Source organism: Diprion similis, chromosome 12, assembly GCF_021155765.1.
Source record: "Diprion similis isolate iyDipSimi1 chromosome 12, iyDipSimi1.1, whole genome shotgun sequence".
NCBI classification, from domain to species: Eukaryota; Metazoa; Arthropoda; class Insecta; order Hymenoptera; family Diprionidae; genus Diprion; species Diprion similis.
This window is the reverse complement of record NC_060116.1, coordinates 4,394,898-4,420,116: the sequence shown is the minus strand read 5'-3', so window position 1 is coordinate 4,420,116 and position 25,219 is coordinate 4,394,898. Positions and strand designations below refer to the sequence as shown.

At 39.0% G+C, this 25,219-nt stretch overlaps 3 protein-coding genes across 17 annotated transcripts in view; 1 reads left to right on the top strand and 2 right to left on the bottom strand.

The window, feature by feature from the left end:
* Window positions 1–10,012, bottom strand: part of LOC124413191 (tropomyosin Per a 7.0102) — a 38,645-nt gene extending 28,633 nt beyond the window's left edge. For 4 of the 14 annotated variants that reach the window (XM_046893611.1, XM_046893612.1, XM_046893613.1 and 1 more), the window contains exons 1-3: window positions 9,856–10,012; window positions 4,322–4,475; window positions 3,816–3,941 (exon numbers count right to left, since the gene is read on the bottom strand). In XM_046893611.1, the coding sequence (XP_046749567.1) occupies window positions 3,816–3,941; window positions 4,322–4,435 (240 nt within the window). In that variant the 5' untranslated portion in view covers window positions 4,436–4,475; window positions 9,856–10,012. Of the gene's footprint in view, window positions 1–1,703; window positions 2,789–3,815; window positions 3,942–4,321; window positions 4,476–9,855 lie in introns of those variants that run through there. The other 10 variants (XM_046893602.1, XM_046893601.1, XM_046893614.1 and 7 more) reach the window with 9 other exon arrangements.
* Window positions 10,013–16,351: 6,339 nt separating this feature from the next.
* LOC124413194 (mortality factor 4-like protein 1) lies at window positions 16,352–18,989 on the bottom strand. The gene is made up of 6 exons (XM_046893621.1): window positions 18,757–18,989; window positions 18,565–18,682; window positions 17,787–18,095; window positions 17,470–17,688; window positions 16,841–17,013; window positions 16,352–16,691 (listed from the first exon to the last, which is right to left on the bottom strand). The coding sequence occupies exons 1-6, from the start codon at window positions 18,782–18,784 to the stop codon at window positions 16,522–16,524; spliced, it is 1,017 nt and encodes a 338-aa protein (XP_046749577.1). The 5' UTR covers window positions 18,785–18,989; the 3' UTR covers window positions 16,352–16,521.
* A 1,610-nt stretch (window positions 18,990–20,599) lies between these two features.
* LOC124413186 (centrosome-associated zinc finger protein CP190) lies at window positions 20,600–24,599 on the top strand. 2 transcript variants are annotated; one of them, XM_046893593.1, is made up of 5 exons: window positions 20,600–20,742; window positions 21,483–21,660; window positions 21,797–21,936; window positions 22,114–22,380; window positions 22,485–24,599. In XM_046893593.1, the coding sequence occupies exons 2-5, from the start codon at window positions 21,493–21,495 to the stop codon at window positions 24,592–24,594; spliced, it is 2,685 nt and encodes an 894-aa protein (XP_046749549.1). In that variant the 5' UTR covers window positions 20,600–20,742; window positions 21,483–21,492; the 3' UTR covers window positions 24,595–24,599. The 2 variants fall into 2 exon arrangements, with proteins under 2 accessions (XP_046749549.1, XP_046749550.1); XM_046893594.1 differs by lacking the exon at window positions 20,600–20,742 and adding an exon at window positions 20,771–20,838.
* The last annotated feature ends 620 nt before the right edge of the window (window positions 24,600–25,219 follow it).

Genomic DNA, 25,219 nt, shown 5'->3' with positions numbered 1-25,219 from the left:
AGTGTATTATTAATGTGTAATTAAATAATACCCAACACCGAAAGAATTATTATTATTTTCAATCGGCGATGAGTAAAAGCTACCCGACCAGCCAGCAACCTCCTTGTTTGACCATAAAAGATTACCCAATATGGTCATGTGCTGAATCCTGCAACTACATACATTCTTTCGTTGCGATATTCATGTCTCATATATATACATATATATATATATATATATATTTACTTTAATCTTGCGTCAAATTCTGAAAGATATGAGAGAAGACGGAGAAAGAAAGTACAACGACGAGAAAACCGAAGGGTTTTTGAGGTCAGGATTTACCAGATTGCGCAATCGCCGGAACTAAGAGTGGGGTCGAAGTGGAGGGAGAAATTACGGCGTGTTTGGGTGTCACGGTAACGTGGACAGCGTGAGAGCCGATGATGACAGTTCGCGAGATGACAGCGAGAGTGTCGGGCGGACGTCGGTCAGCTGGTTAGAATACATAAAAATGATAAAGAACGCGCGAATTTGACCGCGGGCGAGATAGATTGACCGTTGCATAACGTGTATTGTGCGTTGAGCACGATTGTGAAGATAAATAATACTCAACAGAGAATAAAAAGGATCGTTTAATTAAACGATTTCGTTAATTGCCAATTAATGCTCCTACTTGCTGCGAGATAAATAGATAGTTAGATAAATGGATAGATAAGTAAAGATGATCCGATTATCAGTAGTTAAAGTAGACGACTGTTAACTGCGAGAAATTTTGATCCTCTAGACAGCAGGAAAGGTCGGTGGTATTTAAACGGTATGCAGTGGCGTGAGGAATGATTAGGTATACTTGTCGAATATAGTTATGACGCATCTTCCCACCAGTGTACATACATATATATATATATATATACAGGTATGTATGTATGAACGTATGCATACCGAACGGAAAGCAAGCCGTGAACCGAATTCAAGCAAGTCCGTTATACGTATGTTTGCACGTGATTTCGAAGTTTTCGCCCGCATACTTTAGCTTATCATTTCGTATACCGAGTACAACGACCTCCGTTGCAAAGTCACAAGTTTAAAGGTTACACCGATGACGAACAAACGTTGATGGTTGATAGCCATAGCCTTGGTCAACGTTATAACTGTAATTATATGCTCGTAATATGCTCGCTGATTCTTCGTTCGAGTTTGAACCGTAGGCGTAGGAATAAATTTTTTTTGTAAATTAATAACGGAAATGTTGGAACACAGTTAAGCGAAATGCAATAGCCGGTAAAATTTCTCCCTGGACGGGTATAACTTAAAAAACTACTAACAGCGGTTCTGAAATTACAAACGAGCCCGCGATAGATTCGATGTCTATTTTGTGTCGCGGTGGGAAGAAGGCCTCGTCTCTAATTTGGCGCATTGGGTGGCCCGAATTCCCTCCTCGCGGCCGATAGTAATCCCGTGGGTGTTCCTCGAGGCGACTTTGGGAAAAGGATAGAGCGTTAATTCGCGTGTACACCGATTGCGCAACCCTCGCGCGTATCGCTCTCGGCTTAAGTCGCTTATTTTTAGAATACACCGACGATCCAGCGTTCGGAGTATGTATGTACATTGTACATACTTCGTGTACGTGGTGGGTAAAGAGAGGGAGAGAGGACGTGGGGAGGCCTTCGCCTTTCGACGAAGAATCATCGCATCCCCGAGTCTCCCGCGTTAAGGTGTATACTAACCCTTTTCAGCTGGTTCCCCATTATATTCTGCAGCTCGTTTTTAATCAAGCTGAACTTCATCATCGTGTCGCTCGAGAATATCGAGCATCCGAATGCGAGTCCGGGATAATCGGCGCACCTCTTGCGTCGCCTGGCCTCCTTCTCGGCCTGCACCTCGGTCCGCTCGCTAGGGCAACGCATCTTGGCAAGTTCGACGAGCTCCGGGTCTTCCTCGATATTCGACGTCTCGTCGTCGGAATTTCCGTCGCCCCGAGCCCTCGCGACCGCGTGCTCAGGCTCGGGGGTCCTGTTCACCTCGATTCGAGAGTTCCTCGGCGATTCGCCTCGGCGATGCTTCGACCTCTCGGAGGCATTCCGCGGACCGAGGTGGCGATTGGTGTTCGCACTCGGCTCCGTCGGATCGGCAATCGTCGCCGTCGCCTCGTTCCGGCCACACTGCGCGGGCCTTTGAACGGGTCGTTCCGAATGTTGTTCCGGCTCGTCAGCTGGCTTGATCAGCTGTTCGTCGCGAGCTCGCGCCTCTGCGTCGAGCTGCCGTTTCTCCGTCGCAGTTTCATTTTTCCCGGGGTTTTCATCGGCGGAGGGGGGCGCTTCGTTGCCCGGGAAAAAATCGGGAATCGCGACACCCGCGGGACCACACTGCGCGGGTCCTCCGCGGCTCGAGGCGTCAAGACGTCGTCGCGTCGCGTGTCGCGGGTGGTGCTGGTGGCCGCGACGCCGCGTCGTCGACGACGCTGTACCCTGGTGCATCCTCGTCTCCTCGCTCGCAGAGCTCGATCATAGACTACGCACTTCCACCGCACAACCCACTCTCCGCCATGTTGGCTGTCACTCTAGGAATCCGCACGCACGGAGCTGATGCAGTCTGGCATGCTCGTCGCTTCTTCGCTTCTTGCTCTCTTTACTCCTCAGCTCCGTGACGTTTCGGCCTTGCTTGACAACTCACTAACAGCGCTACCTACCAACGCGACGCGGCGACTCCGCGCACTAATCCTATACTAGCCGCCCCCCGCCTACCTGACATTCGAGAAGAAGGCGAAGCCAGCGACGCCCCGCGAGCATCGAGTCAAGCTCTGCGAACCCCCGACCGTCGGCAACACGGCGCTCGCTGCAGTTACTCGCGTTGCCAACTGCAGGCGGTTTCCATACGCTTACAAATTTTTACTACGTCATTTTCACGCGGATTCCACCGCGGTGTTACATTACGGTAAATAGTTACGAGTTCTTTTCACCGTTGGTAGAAATTTGCTTTTCCTTTTTCCTTTTTTCGACCTAGCGAAACGCCGTGATACCGACGCAATCGTTGTGCACATTCGTATCTATACGTGTATCTATTACTCGTTGATTTATATTTAGAGAGTTGTTGCTGGCGTCGGATGTTTTTCATTTTTTATAGCTTTGAGGTATATTTTTGACGTCGCATCGAACGATTTTACGTTTCGATACCTATATCTGCTTACCGACCAGCGCACAATTGCAGGTCCAACTTTTGTGTCTGGATGAAGAACGGAGAGGATTCAATTACTTTTGATTTCATCAGAAACGTCTCTTTCTATTTGGTCATTTCGAATGCTATCTCAAGCTAAATTACTAGCGGTAAAAACTTTTTGAAGCGGTAGAAACAACGGGCCTAAATATCCCGAAACATGACAATGCCTAGATGTAGGCAACCCACGTCAAGATTAGGTTAACTCGGTTGCCTACGCGCAAGTACTACAGTAAATCAATAAAAAATAGAAACGCCAAGTACTTCAAGCGCGAGTGGATACACTTTTTAAATTTCTGCACAGAGTTTTAGTTTTCATATCATTCAAGCTGTGTGTATAACTCCATTTATGTCAAACCCTTTGAGGCTGCTCAATCGGTGTTGGAAGCAATAAAAAATTAACGCGTGAACGCCTACAGATAGTACGCAACGAAAATAAACTAAAGATAGCTGCGTAATTGCAGCGCACAAATTACACGTATAAAGAAGATTAATTACCGATTGAAGAGTGGCTCTAGAAGCTGAAATTACCTATCTGTCGGAAGCTACTTATAGATTATGTTTCATATGAATCTTATTCGCATTTCTTCATCCCTATCGAGTTACTTGTAAAAAATTCTACTCACGTTTTGAAGAGCCTTGTCCTTCTCTTCCAGCTTGGCGTTGACCTGCATAAGCGCTTCCTGGGTCTGGTCAAGTTCATTCTCGATGGTCTGGATCTTCTTCTGCAGGGAACGAGCCTCCTCTTCCGCCTGTGTCAGCGAAGATCGTGTTTGAATTGTGGTATTGAATATGTGAGATCATTTTCTGTATCTCTATTTTGTGACCTGATTAATACCGGCAAAAAATCGGTGGAGCAGAAAAATTTCGATGTTTCATTTCCTCTACAGATAATACGAAAACAATTTTGTCCAGAAAGTGAGAAAATCCATTACGGTCATCGCAATAATGATTAAAAAAAAAACTGAACATGCTTTTGAAGAACTTAAACGTGTACAAGATCACGACTGCAATCAATTGATGAAGTGGTCGCGCAAATTCATATTTGTCATTGTCGTTGTCGTACGATGGATGAAAATAAAACGCACGTGCTTGAGACGGCTGTCAAATTTTAGGAATTTTTGAAACCCACCTTTTCAGCGCGCGCGTTCGCATCGCGAGCCTGCTGTTCGCAGAGCAACGCGCGATCCATCGCGTTGTCCTTCTCCAGCTTCATTCCCTGCATCTTCTTCTTGATCGCGTCCATGGTAGCGACTTTTTTGATTTACCTTTGCACGAGGAAAACTCTGTAACAATTGAAAGAGTAAGAAATAAATACAGTGATTTGTACGTGGAGACGTAGATGAGTTTCAATTTCATTCGTTACACACATGTTACAAATTTTCATGGAAATGCAACTTGACTGACGAGTGTGAAAAAAATGTCAGGACGAAACAAGAAAATTTGAAAAAAGTGTACTAGCTTAGGTTTTTCTCAAACTAATTCAACTCGATTGATACTTTGTTTCAAACAAACTGACGATCCAACAAAATATATTGTTGATAGGAATAATTTTTCAACAAAACAACGAACGATTTGGCGAGATCGAGTAAAATTTATCTGGAGTGACATAATATTCATTTCTACCACACGCAAAAAACATCTATTTAGTTCGAACAATTTTGTTGAACTCTTACTTGCAAAAGACGCATGATTTTTTTTTTTTCCAGAGCGGAGACCTGTTTTGCGCCAGAAGCCGTATTCGCCACGAAATATATTACAATACCGAACTCGCATAATAATACTTGGTATCAGACAGTGTTTTTAAACGTATATTGAACTTGAATATACGAGTGCCGTAATTGTTAAGACTCGACAGAATTTTTTTTCTGCTTTTCTTTCATTCTTATGATTATTTTTCACAATTTTATGTCACAGCTCGTCGACACGAATCGAAATATCAGTGTTGGAATTGAAACCACATGGTAAATTCCATTCTCAACATTTTCGCCTTTTGTAGTAACGTTAATATGTATTGTATACCAACATACATATACTATACGGATTATATCTTGTCTATAATGTGAATTAATTCGCTAAAAGCGTCTACACCGCGCGTTGACTCACAAAAACAACCGAGCACGTATATATGAATATTTTTCCAGACTAAAGAAACAACGTGACAATAAGGCTATTTATTTCTCTTCATTTCTTTCGTTTCCTTTTGCTATTGTGCCTATCATAATCGACGAGGACAGATGTCTGTGTCTGTGTTAGATCTGCTACGGGTACACTGAAAAAATTCAACATCACTCGCTCTATGACATCCTCAGCATATACCAGCAGTAAAATATGTATGCCTAATACATTTCAGCAGATCATTATATGAGTAATTCACTGATAATTCAATGCGAATAAAAGTTAGAAAGATAGAAAAAAATTCACAAGTAATAGAAAAATGCGGGATTCGTGCCAAAAGAATGGATTGCAAGCGAGCGGAAATATCGCCTGCCCCGAAAGCTTTCGACGGCAGAACCGTGCATCGAAGTATAATTAGTGAATGACGAGGTTTCCTATTTATAGAGGGAGGTCTTGGCTGTGAACTGCCCGGGCAGCCTAGCACACCACCATAATATCACGTCCAAAACTTTCAAGCTCTTCAGGACTCGAGTTGTAGTGTATATTACATCGAGTTTTCCATACGTCGGATAAAGCTCATAAGTTAGAATGAACTGTGTCACTATTGGCCGCGGTCAAAGAGCTTTGACGTGAAAAAGAGAGGAAAGGAATTTTTTTTTTTCGTTTGCTAAAATTTCACTGCATAGATTGATATGAGATCTGATTTTTCTTTTTAGGTCTTAGAATAACAAGCGTACAAGCTTTTTTTTCTCGTTCCACGTGTTCTGAGAAACTTAATCTGTTCTTCGATGTGTTCAAACAATGAGAGTTTTACAATATTTTTTAATTTTCTGAACCATCGATAAAGTGAAGTTTAATCAATAGCTGTCTATGGCACGACATAGCATTGGCGAATAATTTCCTTTCAGAATCACTGTTTTGTGTAGTATTTATCCAGGCCACTAGTTGCTTGAGGTATAAGTACTGTTTCATATGAGATAAAATTTATGATAAATCAAATTAAAAATTACTTTCGAATTACGTAGAGCGTATAATCGTTCCTTGACAGGTTTTGGAATTTTTGGAATTGGCGATTTGCAGTGATATATTGCACACAAGTTCGGGTCAAGGCAACGATTTTGCAAACGTTACTTCTTATGTAATACATAAGTATAACGATACTCTGTGTGATATTATTGAGATCGCTTTTATCGTCAATCTGTACGGGCAAAAATGATATTGGAAATCAAGACGGATCATATTTCGCACATTCCTAATATGAGAATATCACTGTCGGAAATTTGAAACTATTTCTTTTTTAACAGACAATTGCTTATATATTTCCGCCATTAATCGCTTCAGAGACACTCGGAATTGTCAAAGATGTTTAACTTTGTTTAATCATTTCTAAGAGACTGGTGGTAATTTGCCATAATGACTTACAGCTTAGTCTTACTGATGAGCTTAACTTATGAGCTTTATTTCTTTGTAAAGAGAATCTTCTGGGCGAACACAAGGTTCCCGAAATGATATCTTAGTCTTCAAGTTAATGCACAAACTTTCATTACTATATCAATTTATCATGATTTGTTTTTGAATGGTGTCCTTCGTCAGATTGGAATGAAAAAATAACATTATTATGAACGACAGTTCTAACAAGCGGTGCAACAACAATGGTCTTCGTTTGATGGAATATCTTTGAATCAATTCGAGACTCATCGCTACATATAAGGTATTGCGTCTCGGAGGATCGTTTGTTATTATATTGACATATACTTTTATTCTTCAGCTGTCTATATTTTTCGCAAATTAATCTGAGTTTCAAACTGCGCCGTGATGCAGTCAAGATATTTCATACTGCTTTTCATCGATTTTGAACAGGGAGAAACGCGAGTACATGCAAATACAAAATCATTGTGAAAAACAGTGAAGATTTTCATGCAAAAGGTGAATGAAGTTCTAGAATATTTTAGAACAAGAAATTATAATTTACATGATATTTTCACAACTTCAACGAGTTCCTAGACTGCTGGATTGCGCACCTCGATGTTCCCGAGGAGGTACATGTATATCTTCATAGCTAAGAAGTCATCTGACAATGTCACGCAAGGACAAAGATCGCGAAAATCGGAAGACAATGTCAGTATTGTGGATGCAAAAACATTCGCTCTTTCAATCATTCATTGATGCACTCATCCTTTGAACGTGACTTTCGCTTTCGTGGAGTAGTAAAAAACCGTTAAACGACAAGAGATGAAACAAGAGCAAATAAGAAATGGTAAAGAAAGTAAAAAAGAACCATTCCCAATGTCACGGCATTCCAAAGAAGCATATTCGAAAGCGAATAGAGCCAAGGAGAGTCAAGGAACGGAGCTGTTGAGGCCCAAGAAGACCCCCACCCCTCCCTCGCCGCCCTTTCACGCCTTGCCTCTTTCCCCACCCCCGAATGGGACCGGATCTGCATTCCTACGTTGGTACAATGATGACGTTGAATGTTGTCTCTATCAGGTAACCCTGTCAGTCTGAAACTCTCGATTACACATCTGCAGTAACGGCAATACGCTGCTTACGCGTTGCAGATTTCTCAGGCTGTGTGCAGGAATATTTTTCTTACGTGCGTGTAAGACCTACGACAGTCATCAGACCAAACGACTTACTCACTCTCGTTCTCTCTCTCTCTCTCTCTCTCCTACTCTACTTCTCTTTCTCTGAAAGACGCGCGCGGAACTTGAGGCCGTGGTAGCATGACTAATACACGAACTCGAAGAAGAACTGTCTAACATATGTATACCTGTACAAACCACACATATGCACACACATCATTTATACAATCGCTAAAAGAATGCGATGGAACCAAAAAGTAAGACGTCACTCAGCGTCCCAGTATCGAGGTAACACATTCCGCGCATTCTCTCTCGGTGTAATTACCGAGAGGAATATACCTCGAATTCTAAGTCGCCCTCAAGATAAGACTGCGTTGCCGCTGCTGCAGACGCAATAAGCGATCCGACTACCTTACATTTATATTCACACAAAATCCTCACTGAAGCTTATTATGAGGATCTAATCGCCAATCCACGAAATGTAAAAAACGATATTTAAAAAATATTTTTCAAAACTTGTCAAATTTCAAAGAATCAATAATAAGCTGCATAAACGCCGGTTTTACGAATAACCAAAAAAATGGCGGGAACAATTAAATGATTTGAATAAAAAGGAAAACGATTGCTTTACTTTTTTTTATTCGCGACGAAGTAATTCTGGGAAATTCCGTACAACCTCCTGCTCCGGCTGTATGTATACGTATAGGTAAGTCTATATCTGTACATGTTTTTGAGACACCATGGGCAAATCTTGAACGGTTGAAATCGCTCGCAGTGTGAAACGAGATGAGAGGGTTTATTTTTACGCACAAGGGCGACGGCGGGGCTGCAGGGGGAGGTAGGAGCGTTAGCCGTCGCGGACCTTTTCGGGTTACGCAGGCCGAGCACCGTCGACGTTATACCGACGACGGTGTCCTGTTACGTTTCGTTCCGATACGATACATAGCGAATTGCCGGACTTGCGTCACTCCCGATCTTCGTTTTTATCTCATCCTGTTTAAGTATGTTTCACTTAAATGTAAGATTCCATGAAAACTATTTGGGTTGAAACGATGGACGTCACGAAATCGTCCTAACAACCGACGAAGCTATCGTACTCGATTTTTAATTCTGGTAGGTGACTTCATCGCGATTGTCCTGCGCAATCCTTAACTTTATATACCTATATATGTGTGCATATGTATATAACATAAGGTATACAGGTGTTCGACTGTGATAAGCACCTGTGTTTTCAAACGAACTGTTAAACATTTTATAGTTATACCGTATATGTACGATGAATACGTTCACCTTGATGATAATTCGCAATCTTTTAGAGTTTCGCAAAAATTGGCAGCGATGGAACAGTTTTTTCTTTCCTTGTTTGTTTTTTCTTATATAATCACTGCTAATAACATATCATTACACGTCAGTTTATAAATACAACCGATAATTTATGTAACGCTTCATAATTCCCTTCGTCAAAACACATTTTATCTGGATCATGAGCCGCGAATGTGCTGAATTGGCAAAACTCGCGGACTTGTCTTTCATTCTTTATCTTGGTCGGCTAGCATTAATGGTTGATATTCCGTTCTGTCGCGTAGAGTAAATTAATTATAAGACGCAAAAGAAAAAATAAACGCAAAAAATTGTGCACTTCGATGTTAAACCAACCAACTTAATAATAAACCAACTTTCACACAGAATGACGATTGAAATAAAACACGCTTCGTTAATTCCCAGATTCTGTTATAATAGTAAAATATAATCGAAACACTGTTAACATCGCGGGAAATAGCAGAGTTCAAATTTAACGCGGTACTTTGGAATAATTCAAACTGAAATTGACGCGTGTGACCGGAGCCGTCGAGATTTTTCCAAATATTTGCCGTACATGCGACGATATCTGCACTTATTTCGCGAAAAGGTGTAACGAGCGGTATCCTCGTTTTTATATTTTGCAAAAAACAACTTTGATACTTACATAGATTCGTCGGCTGACGAGTGTTAGAGTTGCGAGTCAAGTAACGACTGCCGCACCGCAAACTCTCCGTGTACTCCCAACTTCAGGGCGCTCCTAGCGGACGATTTGAAAAACACGCCGCGCCACCCCCTACTATAGGCAACTTCGATGTCGCGGTGTCTCCACACCCGCAACTAATCACATACACGCACACACACACTCATGTAGGAGCCACCACGAAAGCTGAGAAAGCGTAGAATATCCGCAAGAAAATTCGGGGTTGAAACACGGCGAGTCGCCACTGATCGCGAAGCTAGTCTATAAGTAGTATTTTGTTTCAAAAATCCGCTGATTATGTCAGAGGCTGCATGGAGAAAGGTTGTGCATAATGATGCTTTTTGCACTACCCTTTCTTCGGTTCATTGGCACCTTGGATTCATTTCTTGAGAAAGTAATGGCCAGTGATTACTGCCAGGCTTAATAGATGAAATATGATATTTTTATTGCCAGATTGGAATGCATGAAATTAATCGGACCACAGAGGTAGAAATTTCCCGTTTTGAAAATAATCATGTGTTTTGGTAACACCAAATTCGACGCTTGATTTCGTAACCATACTGATCCGCACCGCGGAAGAAATTTTTTATACCGGCTGATTTTCAAATTTATATATAAAAGTGATTTATGTCTGGATTTATTTTCCTCGCAGAAGCGATTTAGCCGATTCAAAAGCGGCAGATTCCTGCTTCAGCCTGAGTTGGCAGACTAAACTGTTCGTACGATCATCACATTCACACTTTTGATATACGAAGTATGTATGTATGTAACCAACTTGCAAGCCATAAAGTCAGTGGCTGCCGGCTCAGCGGAAGAAACCTGTATCACTCAGCGTTACACAAGACTCTCTCTGTCCCCTGTGATAATTAATAACGAGAGATGAAGAGGATCTGCTATAATACGCATAACGAGCGCCGGTTGCTATATCAAGCAATATTATAATACATCTCTCTTGTTCAAAGTTCCCAGGATCATGGGATGAAAACGCAAATCGCTCAGTAGAAACTTTATATATTATATACACTTTGCTCCGACGACGGATCGAGCATCATGAGCGTACAATATCGTCGAAGTGAAATTTGTAATTATACTCATAGTGAGACATTGCAAATTCGTGTGATCGTACACCTCATTGTTGGCTAATTTTACGTAACTCGTCAACTGTACAAGTCAGTAACGAGTTCCTTCTCTCTCTCTCTCTCTCTCTCTCTCTCTCACAGACACGCACACACGCACACTCTTCTTTCTCTTTACCTATCTTCGCATCTTGGCGCTCCAGCACTTGCGTTCAAGTATGCAATGTGTATTACAGGCGAACGTACATACGCAGGCGTGAACCATGAGCCGGTCAGTTGACCACCTTATATGGAAAAGTGGGTAAGGTCCCCGAAGGCAGCCTTGACTCATATTCGGGCAAGTTCTTGAAATGTTGAGATCGGTTGATCGTGCGTTTCTCGATAGTCTCAGGAACTCTTTACGTCCGCGTATTAAAGATACACTCTCGCGTATGCATATGGGTGTTGCACAAGAGTACCATACGATCATGTGAGCAAAGTAATTCCGTCACGATTCACCTATATAGGTATACACGCATTTATGCCCGATACCAAGACCCGTCGACTAATTGAAACTATAATTAAACCATCCGCGTCCAATTTATGACTCAGAAACACTGTATGATTAGAATTTCGCTATCGCAAAGCAATGGGGAATTATGAATTTCGAGGATAGGAGTCTTGAGGAAGTTTTAGAGAAATTCGTTTCTCAGCATTATCACTCCACATCATTTCATACCTAAGCATTTCCGATCTTGCCTATACTTCCCTAAATTTGTGTATATTATTTCATTCTATCTGTAACACATCTCATCGGATTAATAAGCTTCACTTTGCTTTGGTCTCCATGTACTACAAGAATAGAACGGCAAAGAGGAAGAAAAAACCTACGACGAAAGCAATTCAAAGCGCAGTGAATCAGATCAACAGTAGCTTAATCGTACACGGTACGAAATATATCAGAAATATTTCAGAAATGTTACAACATTTCAGATTCGTTACATAATTTCAAGTATATTTCTGAAACATGTCTGAAATACGTTATTCTAAACGTAACAGTTTCATCGTTGCAAAAATATTTGACACATTTGAAGATCCAAATATGCCGTGTCCAATATTTCTGAATTATTGTATACATATTCAAAACTATATTCCTATAAAACATGATCCATTCGATATGCTGTACCGACAAAATGGAATTTTTTAAATAATCAGTCATTTTAATATTGCTAAATTTCATTATTGCTTCGGCGGAAATGATAAAGAGAAAACTAGGAAGATTTCGTAAGCGGTAGTACATAATAGCGTAGTAGTTAGAATATGCGATTAGTAATGCGAAGATCACGGTTTGAATAGGCATTTTTACGATAAGCCAAAAAGCCTGCTGTCATTTCAAAAATGCGTTCTTTTACTTCGCATGCCACGTGGCACAAAATATATTGAAAATGTTTCAGAAATATTTCTTGTAATGTTTGTAGCATGAAGTGTTTCTGCAACGTGTCAAAAATGCATCAGATAAGTGTATGTCTCTGTATTTGTAAGTTATGAAATATTGATGGGAAATATTTCGCAAGTTGTATATATGCAAACATGGACATAATTCGGACATATTTCTGAAATGACGCAATAAAATATATAACATATTTGAAACGAAACATTTCTGAGACATCTCTGAAGTATATCGTGCCGTATGTGATGACTACAGTAATTGCAGATGGTCGAAACGCCCGTCCTACTGATAACAGAAGATTGACAAAGATCGTATGGTGGTTTGATACGCCACTTTTCACCGTGATAAATGTTACAAATTGCGAGTAATTTACCCTACATGCTATAAACCGCGTGGAAATGAAACGGAAACTTCATAACGTGTCTTCATAGTTAGAAAAGAGATTATAGGAACTTCGGACGATTTTATTTCCTTTTTTTTGGACGATGCTACGGTTACAAGCGCTGCTCGGCAAACTGACGACTGGACAAAACGAGACCAAGGCCAGGATAGTAATAAGTAATAGACCACCATATGGCCTGGCTATCGGCCGAATATGCAATTTTACCTTGTCCGTTGCAGATAATAGTTAGCAATATCTCAACAAAGTTGTTCTGTTCCTGGCCGCAAGGCCGGTGTCCTACTTGCTTAAAACTGCTCGTAAGGAGCCACGGCTTACTGAGTCATCTCCATCCTTTGAACGCGTATTCCGGCAGACTTTGAAAGTCAATCGTTTCGATGTCCAAAGTACCCGCTGTCTGATGTATCCATGAAATTTCCTAATCCCGCGGTGATACTTTGATGCCGGTGATTTGATAACGTACATCACGATCTTCGGGGTAGTCATGTCTCTGGTCAGATCTTTCTTGGCTAATATTCATGCACGGCTCTACAATTTTTTAATCGAAATCTGTGAATGGAGATTTCGTGCTCAAAAGTCGTAGAGACAGTCACGGAAATTCACTGTCAACGCATTCCAAGATGCCTAATTGTCAATTTTTAAATTTTTCCGTACTCAGCTTGGTGCATTCTTGGAATTTGACAACACTATGGTGTTTTTTTTTCTAATCCTTTTTTTTGCATACGTTCCTGCAAGCTTTCACGAGTTGGTTCCTTTCTATATCAAACTTACTTATTCAACTGTGATCCAAATGTTAGTTTACTTATCAGAACTGCGAGGTATCTATTTATTTTTGTTGGCCGAAGAGAATACTTTAATGTTCTCTTGAAACATCATGAGGCTAAATGAAGTTACCACGCACGATTGAATCTCTTTTGAATCTAACGAGATATTGTACAGTTAGAAGATTAACTTACACCAAATTTTCATTTAAGAATACTGTACATTTTCCACACAGAAAAGAGTTTATTATTCACGGAGATTAATATTTTCATATTTAGATACCTAGGCGAAAATCGATGATTTTAAGATGAATCCATGCTGGTACGAGCAAGGATGCAAAGGCAGTGCACAAACTTATCTGTAATCGATGAAATATGTTTAAATTAGATATTTTTTTATCAATCGCTACGCTTGTTACAGTGTATGAATATAAATATATAAAGATCACAGAAGAGCCTTCACCGAACCACAACAGAGTGTGTAACTCATGTGATGACTCACCTGCAGCAATGCAGAATATTATAAACCGTTATGAAGAGGTAAATTTTATAAATAAGTGTGTCATAAACGTGAGCGATACCTTATCCAATCATTTATTTAACATTATAACTTCACATCGTACCCTTATATGAAGTGATTCATGTCTCATTCGCCGTTTCATTTCTCTGCTCCTTTTCCTCGCGCGAATCGTATTACAGAAAAAAGAAAAAATGGAATTGGATCGCCGAGCGTAAATTCGAAGAAAATTCTCTCTGCATACGCGTATTCTACATACATATATTTGAAATAATCTGCGCTATGAATAACCGATGTATCGTTTCCGGCGACTCCCTGCAGAGGGCAGGAGCTGTCGCGACTGCTGGCATAACATTAAAAATTTGAAAACAGAGAACTCCTCCGGGAAATTATCTTCGAAAGTAGTTTTTTCTGTTCATACATATGACCGAAAACGAGGGTTGAATTCTTCTAATTAAATAACGACAAGCTATATTTTACCGTTTATGGTTCGTCGACTCTTTTCCGTCGCGCCAAATTTATGCGCCTCCCACATTAACGAAATGTGTCCGAGGTATCCAATGTTATAAATACGACATGTTTCTGGGGCAGCGAACAGCTGAATAATCTCTTACGAGCATAACGAGCACGCTCAATTCCTCACCGTATTGCATAGCGATGTGTGATATAAAACGTATACGCGTATCAAATATCTATGCCATGCAAACAATTCTTGAAACTCATAGGTACGACGTTTTCTCTGTCATCTTGCGTGTTGAAGTTACTCCAACTTGGGTATCGAGGAATCAAGTTTCTCTCGGACCCGTGTTTTCATCTTCCTATCCGAAAAAATTAGCTTCACGTTTATATTCGCTAGACCAGCCGCACGATCCGCCGTTTGAAAATAGAACCGACTGATGAAAACGGATATTTTAGTACCTCTGTTTACACCGGCGAATCCACGCAGTTTTTATATTTAATTTCATGCATAAATTTTTTCTCCTATTACAACCTAATTGTGTAAAATGTATAATGAAAATTTTTTTCATAGCTTGCATCAATATGAATGTAATAAACTTGACACGACCTCATTCCATTTTTTAAATGCTGATTCTTCACCAGTTGAACCCGCTCAGATATTTTGCCATACCATACTCGAAGTCATGCGGTTTATAAAAAGGTGAAAATATATTATGCTGATGGCGCAGTTTTCTGACAATTAGGCAACAAACGCATTGCTATTATGTTTGTTGCATCGTTGAAATCAATATTGATGAAACGTTTTATATGACGTTTCGTGACCTACAGACCCGTTCTTATACTAAAGTTATACTACCGTACTACGCACAGAGATGGTAACTCACTTTTTTGGCGAAATTGAGTTATAAATCATAGATGATGTAGTATCAATTGGTGAAAATTTTTATTGTATAATCAATTTAATGTATTTTTTAATAGTAAAATGATTATCAGAATTCCCGTATCTTCTTTAGAGTAGTGTATTACTACAAAAATTAGCGGTATTTGTCAATTACTAAGATTTTAAGAAGTGACACTAAAATGTCTTAGTATTCTTGGCCTGATTTCTTAACATGCTGTTAAAATCTCTAAGTATTTCATTGTTTATAATACTCCCTCTAATATGTTTTCCCGGTAAAATAATGGGAAAAGTTGATTTTGTTGACAAATAATTTTGAAATTATTCAAATCCATAAGATACGTCAAATTATCTTAGAATTAAACGTTAAAAATAATAATTCTAAAAGTCATCAACGTAAAAATTTCTATTTTACTACTTACTTATTCAATATCTAAAATTTTTATAACATTAATAAATAATATGATCTTTTATCTTTACGATTCAATTCAAATATGAGAATTTTTCCACACAAAATATAATTTTTAGAAACTGAGAAACTTGCAAACTACAAACTGTGAACACCTCAGAATTGTAAGAAAACAAATTACCACCTTTCTGCTTAGTACGGCAGTATAGCTCGGGTGCAAAAATAATGTATATTATGTGTAAGTATTTCGTAGTTATCGAGTTGGGTTACATATTATGAAACTATTACTTCTCCCTGTGTTTGAAAGTCCGATAATCCAACCTGCACTGCCATCCCATGTGTGTATTTTAAACTTGGCAAAGACCTGCGTTCTTCGGTCAAACACACAGAAATCATCCCGAAGATGATTTTTTTTCATACCCGGTAAAATCACGCGCTACTTTCCATACTAGGCGATTGATAAATGACAACAATATAAAATGTTTGTACATGGGAATATTATCAGGACATAACTGTTTACGAAAATGTTAAACAACTATAGTGAACGATGAAAATATTACGGAAATTGCATAGTAAATACAAGAATGACAATACAGTTTGACAGTGATTATAGTAAGCGGTAAAATGGATGCGTTGGGCTCATTTTGCTAACGTTTTAATATAAATGTTATATCATTCAACTTAATTGCATTTACGGTGATATTCGGGCGGTGCTGCTCCGTAATCTTGAAGACTGAATAAGTCGCTGCTGTTCTTGTGCAAGTATCTCAAAAAGTCGTGTATATGCGCCAGAAGTAACTGAATACTTCTCTCGTCCAGCGGTGTGTAAGATAACATACTGCCAAGTTTCACTGTAGGATAACAATTGAGTATTTTGAAATTTACTCAAATGAAATTTACATTGCTTGTTATGAAGAATATTTGTAACCAAATCGTTTTCTCAAACGATTTTTGCTATTTTCAATACAATACAAAACTTGAGAATAAATTTGTCGCTTACCAAATAGCCTGAGTAGATGGAAAGCTCCGTAAATTTGACTGGGAGGTGAGTCCGGATTTTCGGTCATTACTTCACTGTATTGTTGACGTTCCCATCGATAAAGTAATTGCGTACCTAACATTACATTGAAATACTCTCGCACGCCTTTTGTCACTTCTAGAACAGCGCTTTCTCTGCAGAAAAAATAGTGTGAACAATAATGTTTATATCAGACAGTTATACAAATTTTAATAATTTTACTAAGCTATTTAAAAAAAAAAAATTTTACTCATTTGTTCATAACTTTTCTGAAACTAGACCGATGTTGATAGATTACGGTTTATAACCATGGAAGGATTAATGAAAATAACAAAACTATTCGTGGAAACGTAGTTAAACCGTATTTCCGTTATCAGATTGTGTGTCTATCTGTTATGTAAAGGCTCCCAAACTCGATTTATTGCCTTTCTACTCAGGTTTAAGTCCATGTTTTATGGGGCTACGACTTCCTGGAGCGGAGTAATGGACCTTAGGGCTGATTGAAGTGAGATCCGAACGAACGTAGTAAACAAGAATGACGCAGAAAGCACGCAGAAATTGAGCCTCTAGTAGTCCATAAATTTTACAAGAAAAACTGAACATTTACATACTTATTCGGGTTGTTGGTTTTACTAGATGTCTTGAATTTGACGTAATCGTCCAAAATACGATCGACTGTATTCCTTGCAGGTAGTATTGCCAGTTTACGTTGCCTGCTAATAGCATCCCAATCATCGACAAGCCACGGCTTCAGCTCATCCGGCATTTTCACCTTCACCTCAACTTTTGTCAAGAACTGCTCCTCTGTTTCCACTGAAGGATCAACGCGGCTGAATATGAATGAATCAGTTAAATTTAGTTAACAAAACTACAAAACTTTCAACTATCTAGTCAATTATTGTTATAGAAAGTGTAGAGAGGCAAGAACCTTCGTTTTTTGCGAGGTGCATCAGACGACGAATCATGGGACGATGACGGTGTAGCACCACCGCCAAGCCCTTTGGTTGACCGGCCCCCCGTTTTCTCAGCTATTCCAACAGGAGTACTTGCCCGACTTTCACTATCTTTCTCTCTGCCACTCTCGCTTCTACGCCCTTGGGCTTTAGTAGTGGTGCCAGTCTTTTTACCTTTGTGCGAAGGCTGCTGAGTTGAATGAGCACGTTGCACTTCCCTTTGTTTTTGTACATTCGACTCGTTGTACTTCAGCACTCGACTCTCTGGCACCCATTCGTCCCAACTAAAAGTAAAGAGTCATCAGTCAATTACCCATTACATAGACAAACAAACCAATACTGTCCTAGAATTCAATACGTGTTAGCAAATTCTTCCTGGTTTTGAGAAATTAAATTATATTTTCTTTGCCAAATAACAAAAAACCAAAGAGGTAATTCCCATCTCGAGATTTATAACTTTTGACTTTAGCAATATAATTAATTTCCAATTTAAGTTCCTATCAGCTAACCAGGTTAATTAAATGAGAATAATGGGTATATGAATGTGTTACCATTTAGGAAAAATCTGCTCGTTTTGTGGATTCTGATATTTTCAATAACTGAACAACCAAATTATCAAATATTAGAAAAGAGATTGAAGATTGTGTTAGATTGTTCTACAAAACAATAATCAACAGTGGTGATAACCTGTATTCTTGGAAATTCATGCGAACCGTGATAAAGTTCGGAAAATAAGAATAAACAGTGGCTTACTTTTTGTTCCAACCCGCATAGTGTATCAGATATTTAATCTGTTTCTCCTTGGTAACCGAAGACTTCAGGCATTTTGCTTCGTATATCAATGGTCCGTGAAAACAGAGTACTTTTTCTCCTGAAATTCAACCGTATAATAATTATGGATTCAAGTACCACCAATTGGAATATTAATAATTACAATTAGCACACCTTCTTGAAATTTACATTTCGGTGGCATTTCGCTATCGATCTTCTTAGACTCTGTTAGATTTCCCCCGTTTATTTTTATTTGATAAAGTGAGTAAATAAATCGTCTCGGTAACCGATGATCAAATTTATAGGTTAGGGCACAAGACGCTTATGACAGACGCCTGACGCTCCCTCGGTTGTATTTTGCGTCAACTGATATCAACCTCACACAACTACACAATCCGTGTCTCCATCACGATTAAAATGGTATTAACTGATTCAGGTCTTCTGACATTTCTCTAAATTCCAGAAAAATTTAAGTCTATTAATATTTGATAAAGATATGACCGATCAAAAAAATAATAACCCCAATTCTGACATGAAAAAACTAGAAACCTGCATAAAAAAAAAAAAAAAATAGTCAATATTGAGATCCCATTATCGGGTGGTCCGAAAAAATAACAAATAAATAATAAGAAGTATCAAACGAGTTTTGTCAGATTTTTAAAATGGCGGTTCCGGGATTGGTTTTTAGACTTTCTTTGAATTCCACGGGTGGAAAGAAAAAATCTGAAATAAAAAGCTGAGACACTTTTGGCTCGGTAAGAACGTCATGCTAAATAATGATCAAAATCGAAGGGGTTGAGGTACATGGAGTGCTAATTTAACGTGGAATGCCCCATATACAAAACCGAAATATATAATTGTCGGACTTATGACCTTTCTATATTTAACTCTTTTGTATTTCGACTTTCTACTTTTCTAAATTCTATCACATAGATTTTAACGAGATTGAAAATTTGATTTTGTAACTTCTATTTTCTGATCTTTCTTCATTTTTACCCCTACTCACTATACTCGATATAAAATTAATTCGAAATAATATATTACAGACGAGCAGAGATAGATCAAAAAAAAAAAATCAACAATGTGAAAGAATTCCATTTATGATCGTAAATCCATGTAAAATTCCTTGGCTACAGGTCGAAATTGTTTGATAATCACCATGCTCGTCACGAAGTCATTCTACAATCAACATGATACCCCATGAATTTATGTGCATGAAATCTATATGAAATCATGCAAAGCCATTTGGAAATTCCGTAAGCTCACGAATAATCGCCTGAAATCATACGAAGTGTGAAAAATTACTCTTAGTATATTGTAATCAGCTGAAATCATCTGAAATCACTTAAAATTATCCTGAATCACTTGAAGTCGTACGAAATCATTTGCACATACACTAGAAGTCTGAACAAATATAAGTCCGTCGGATAGAATCAGGGTGTGAGTGAATTTTATGATTGGGGATGATTTGGCAGCCGGAACACGACCTTGCATGTATTTCAGCCTTACAGCACAGTATCGCATGGGTGTGCATCTTGCCGCTGTCCGGTATAAAATCGAAAATTCAGGATCAGTTTTTTTTTTTTTTTTTCTTTACCATTATTAAGGCCATTAAGGTTATATATATATAGGCCTTATAGGCTATGTTCCATTTTATGATCAGTGTTATCGGTGATCGGTACTTCATCCAATTGACTATTCTTCGGCCGGAGCGTGAGTCGAAATGCCCTACAATAGCGTCTAGTCTATGGTAATTATAAGATATTGGCAATTGACGCATGCGCATTGTGAGGCGATGCATCGGACCTCATGCGCACTTCTCCGATGCGCACAAGGCGTGAATAAAAATTGGTACATAGATGAAAATATCTGAATAATAGTAAATTGGGTGAAACGAATAAGTCAGTATAAGACTTTAGGCGCACGAGAATATTTTTCTTAAATAATTATAACTGGTTAATGAATCTACTTGATATTCTTGTGAGGGTAAAAAGGAAGTCAGAGATAGTGAATTTTTAATTTCCGGCCGCACGCGGCACATCAACGACACCGCCATCTGTGGGTCACGAACGATAGTGAAAAGCTCGATATCAGTCGCCTACTGAGTAAATTTGTAAGAGATGGAGCTGACCGGAGAATTGCTACAATCCTGTTGAAAAGGTACGTGCGTTTGAACGCTAAAGAATGTTCCGGCATCGTTCCAAAACTGGAATAATCACATACTCCGCACAGATATTCGGGACTAACCCGGAGTCCGTTGTGCAAAGGGCATTATGGGATGACCAGACGCGTCCCCTCGTCGCTCGAAACCTGCGACGTTTACGTTCTTTACATCATACGCTATTCTCTCCTGGAACTTAGCCTTCCGTAGATTAGGTTAATTGGTGGAGCCTATTTACATGTACCACCTCGCCAACATTCACTTTCGACGGAATCCATCAGCCGGATAAATCTAGTTTTTCCATTTCTAACCGCCCAATATCTCAGCAATTCTACCTACTTATTCTGTTCAACAATTTCTAACTGTTCTGTAATCCTCTATCCCATGTCCGCAAATACCTACATATGTATATCACTGATAAGGATTTTGCAATTACAATCAGTATTTCGGCTTATTTCTCACTGTCAGTGAGCTAAACTGAAGTTCAATGTTCAATGTTCAATAACTTGAAATATACCCGAACAGTAACGTGTACACTCGCGAATCAAATCTCATACTACAGCCCATGAAATCTCTTCACAATGGTTTTTTTAATTCTTGTCTATTGCAGTGACTTGATTAACTTGATACAATGTGATTTTGTATTTGTCCGATCAGATACTTTAATAAATTTACATCTGGACAGCGGTATTCTTTTTCTGAGAACTTATACGATGTTGTTATTCCTTTTATATATTAGACGCTGGACAATGCAGACCGGCACAAATCAAGTTAAACAGCTTCCCTCGCGGGGGCTGAAGCAGGTGAAAGTAGATAATTGGGGGACATTTTTTCTCCAGCGATTGCAACAGCTCTATTTCGAAGAAGAGCTACTAGACCTTACAATCAAATTTCCAACCAGTGACATCACCGTACAGGTACCTTCACTTGTATTTACTCTTATTGAACAGTTCAGCAATCTGCATAAGGCATGTAGATCAGTTGCTTTTTGTAGTACTTTGTAACACAACGTTCGACAACCGTCATTATTATCGTTATTATTATTCCTAACAGGCTCATCGTCTAGTAATCACAACATGCACAGATTACTTTACGCAACTTGAATCCCAGCTCAAAGAAAAAGATGATAACTTTGATGGTGTACTTATCATGCCACCGGATATGCCTTACGAGTGTGTCAAGTCTATCATCAGGTACCTTATGCTTTATTTTCATCATTGCTATTTAGATGCTTGGAAAACAGTGCCTTGGTAAAAAATAATCCATCTAAAGTGATGGCCTAGAATCTTTTTGACATTTACTTTCTGCTGCAGAAAAATTTAAAATGACATTTTTCAGCATTTTTTTTTTTTTTTTTGTTCTTTCCTCAGTTTCATGTACACTGGCCAATTGGAGTATTGGACTTCAGAACAAAACGCTCTATATCGAACAGCACAAAAAATGAACATGACTGTCTTGACGAAGCTACTTGATGCACAATTTAATACCACAGATTTGCAATTGAATCCGACGCCAAAGGCGAAATCTAATGTTCAACCAGTAATTACTATGACAAAACCTGTCACACCGAGTAAAAAAATAATGAGTGGTCTCAGTCAATCGACAATTTTGCCTTCACAGCCATTACCAGGTCGAAAGTAAGTGCATAACAATGAAATTTTCACATAATCATCTATTGTGTTATTTTTTTGTTGTTTATAAGTTTTTATTTAAATATTCAATTTACAACGAATTTTTTCAGGCTCCCAATTTGGAAAAGAAAGTTAGACTCTGCATCCAATTATGACTACCCAAATAACTCATTTGGTAAGGATACTACCCCTGGTCCCTCACGATTCGATCTCCCTGAAGTGGAAGATTTTGCTTTGGGAGTATTTTCTTCATTTGACGACATTACCTATAATACAAAGCCTATTGTCAAGGCACCTAGCTCACAAGACGATTGTGACAATGAGGTCAAAACTGGAATGAAACGTTCAAAAGATGAGGATAGACATTATAAAAACGAGACTTCAGATGATGAGGAGGGTGACGATCATGGTAGGAACCAAGAAACAGCAGCAGACAATTCAGATGATGATTGGGGTGGTCCCAAGTCCATACTAAGACCACAAGAATCCAATCAGTCTCGGACTAAACGAGTAAGATTTGATTTAGAGGAAAAAGAAAATCTAGAAAAAACTAAGAGTACCTCATCACCAACAAACACTCCAGAAGCAATAAACAATCACGCTAAAATAATAAGAGAGGTCCTAAAAAAGTACCCCCACTTAGTTAGAAATAACAAGAACATACGTCTTAAAATCATGCAGAAGGAGGCAAAATCAACCGAACCAAGTATTCCGACTAAAACTAAAGTTTCTTACGTTGTCCTCAAGTCTGACCACCTGATGGGTAACACGAACAGTGAAAGCTCAGAAGAGCCCAAGTTTAGCGGAGGGGATGGAACAGAATCAGGTCCTTGGAAATGTAGTAAATGTGACATCGAAGAAGAATATGCAACTTATTACATGTATAGAAGACACATGCAGGATGTTCACGATGAAAGGTTTGACCCCAGGATATGTGAACACTGTGGTTACAAAGCTACTAAGCGCAATATATTAATGTACCACCTTTACACGAAACACAATGTACCACCTCCTAAGAGTATGTGTTTCCCCAAGTGTCACACATGCTCTTACGTCGCTCTATCTGAAAATCTCCTAGCGCGCCATCAAATCAACAACAAACATTGCGCCCCTGCTCGTCAGGCATCTGTGTCATCTGATAATGTTCAATGTTCGCAATGTGCCGAGACTTTTACTGATATATCAGAGCTGGCTAGCCATGAGATGAACACAGGTCACGGTAACGGAGGAGAAATTAGAGATAAACCCCATCGCTGTCCACACTGTGGTAAATTGTTTGTAAGAGCATCAAATTTGGAAGTACACATTGATTGTGTCCATAAAGATATAATAAAAAATTCCGAGATCGCACCAACAGCTCCAATCGCTCTAGAGCCGTCATCGGAAGCGGAAGCACTGAGTCATGTGGCCAGCGGAATTGCAGCATCCCTGGGAGTAAGTGATGCCATAGCAACACATGAACAAGTAATTACGTCAGATCAGACAGAGTACATTGTTCCTGAGATGCAAATTTCTGATGGAATGCACAATATAGCATATAACGGACAAGAAGTTGGTGAAGAACAACAAATGGTTATGCTAATTGATAACAGTGAATATCAACAAGAGGGAGGTGACCATCAACAAACGGTACACCAGTTGAACGTAGGGGTTAATGAACAGATTGTCATGCAAGGTGACGAAGATGGAATGATTGTTTACGTTCATGAGAATGAGGAAGTTAGTCACGAACATTATCAGGTTGATGACTCGACCGAGATATGTCAAGAAACTGAAGAAATCGTTGAAGAGGTAGTAGAAGAAGTTGAAGAAGAGGTTGAAGAGGTAGAAGAAGGGGAAGCTGGTGAAAATGAGGAAACTGAGGATATGGAGGCAACAGACGAAGCTCAAGAAGCGGAAGTAACAGAAGAGTATGAAGAGACCACAGAGGAAAGAACAGAAAACGAAGGTATGGTTGTGGAAGAAGGTAATGTTGAGCAGGGGGAAGACCTGGTCCAATACGTAGAGGAAGAAACAGAAATACTAGAATATCAAGAAGAACAATCGAATGAGCATACCATTGAATCCCAACCGACAGAGGAGTCTGTCATGATTATAGAAGAGGAACAAATCGAGGAAACAGAGGGTGAAATAGTGAACGAAAATCCGCGAGAAAATGTGAAAGCTGATACCATAGCTAATGAATGGGATGATGACAGTGCGGATACAGGTACAACGTAGGTAATGCAAAAGCTTCCTGATTCACAATAATAAATTGATAGGGTACCTAAAAATCATCAAATAAAAGTGATTTTCACCGATGTGTCATCGATTTGGTTTTTTCAAGTAGAGAAAATATTTAAAATAAAGATCGGTATGAGATTTTGATTGTTGTAGCCGTATCGATTATAAAAAAAATTGGCTTCCTGAAAGTATATTGGATCACAATGAATTAGTCTAATGGGTATTTTGCAAACAGTTTCACAATACATACAACGGTATGTATTTTATCTGGTCAACATCATTTGTCAATTTATTTAAAGTGTAGAGGAAGACTTGGTTGTTTTCTGTACTTTCATTGGGGGTAATTAAGAGGCCACATCGTTTTTACAGTACAATTACACAGTACTTTTTGACTGTTGAGGAAAATATAATTTTTTGATAAACGTAATTGACTCCAGAAAATTTCAACTACAACTATCCTATTCTTTCAACACAATTCAATAATTCAACTTTCACAAAAGTTTCATCTAATAAATATTTGATTTTTTTTTTTACGTTGAAACTAATTAATCATTAAGAATCATTACATTACAGAAATATTTTATTTGATTCTTATTTCAATAACGACCATTAGAACGTTTAA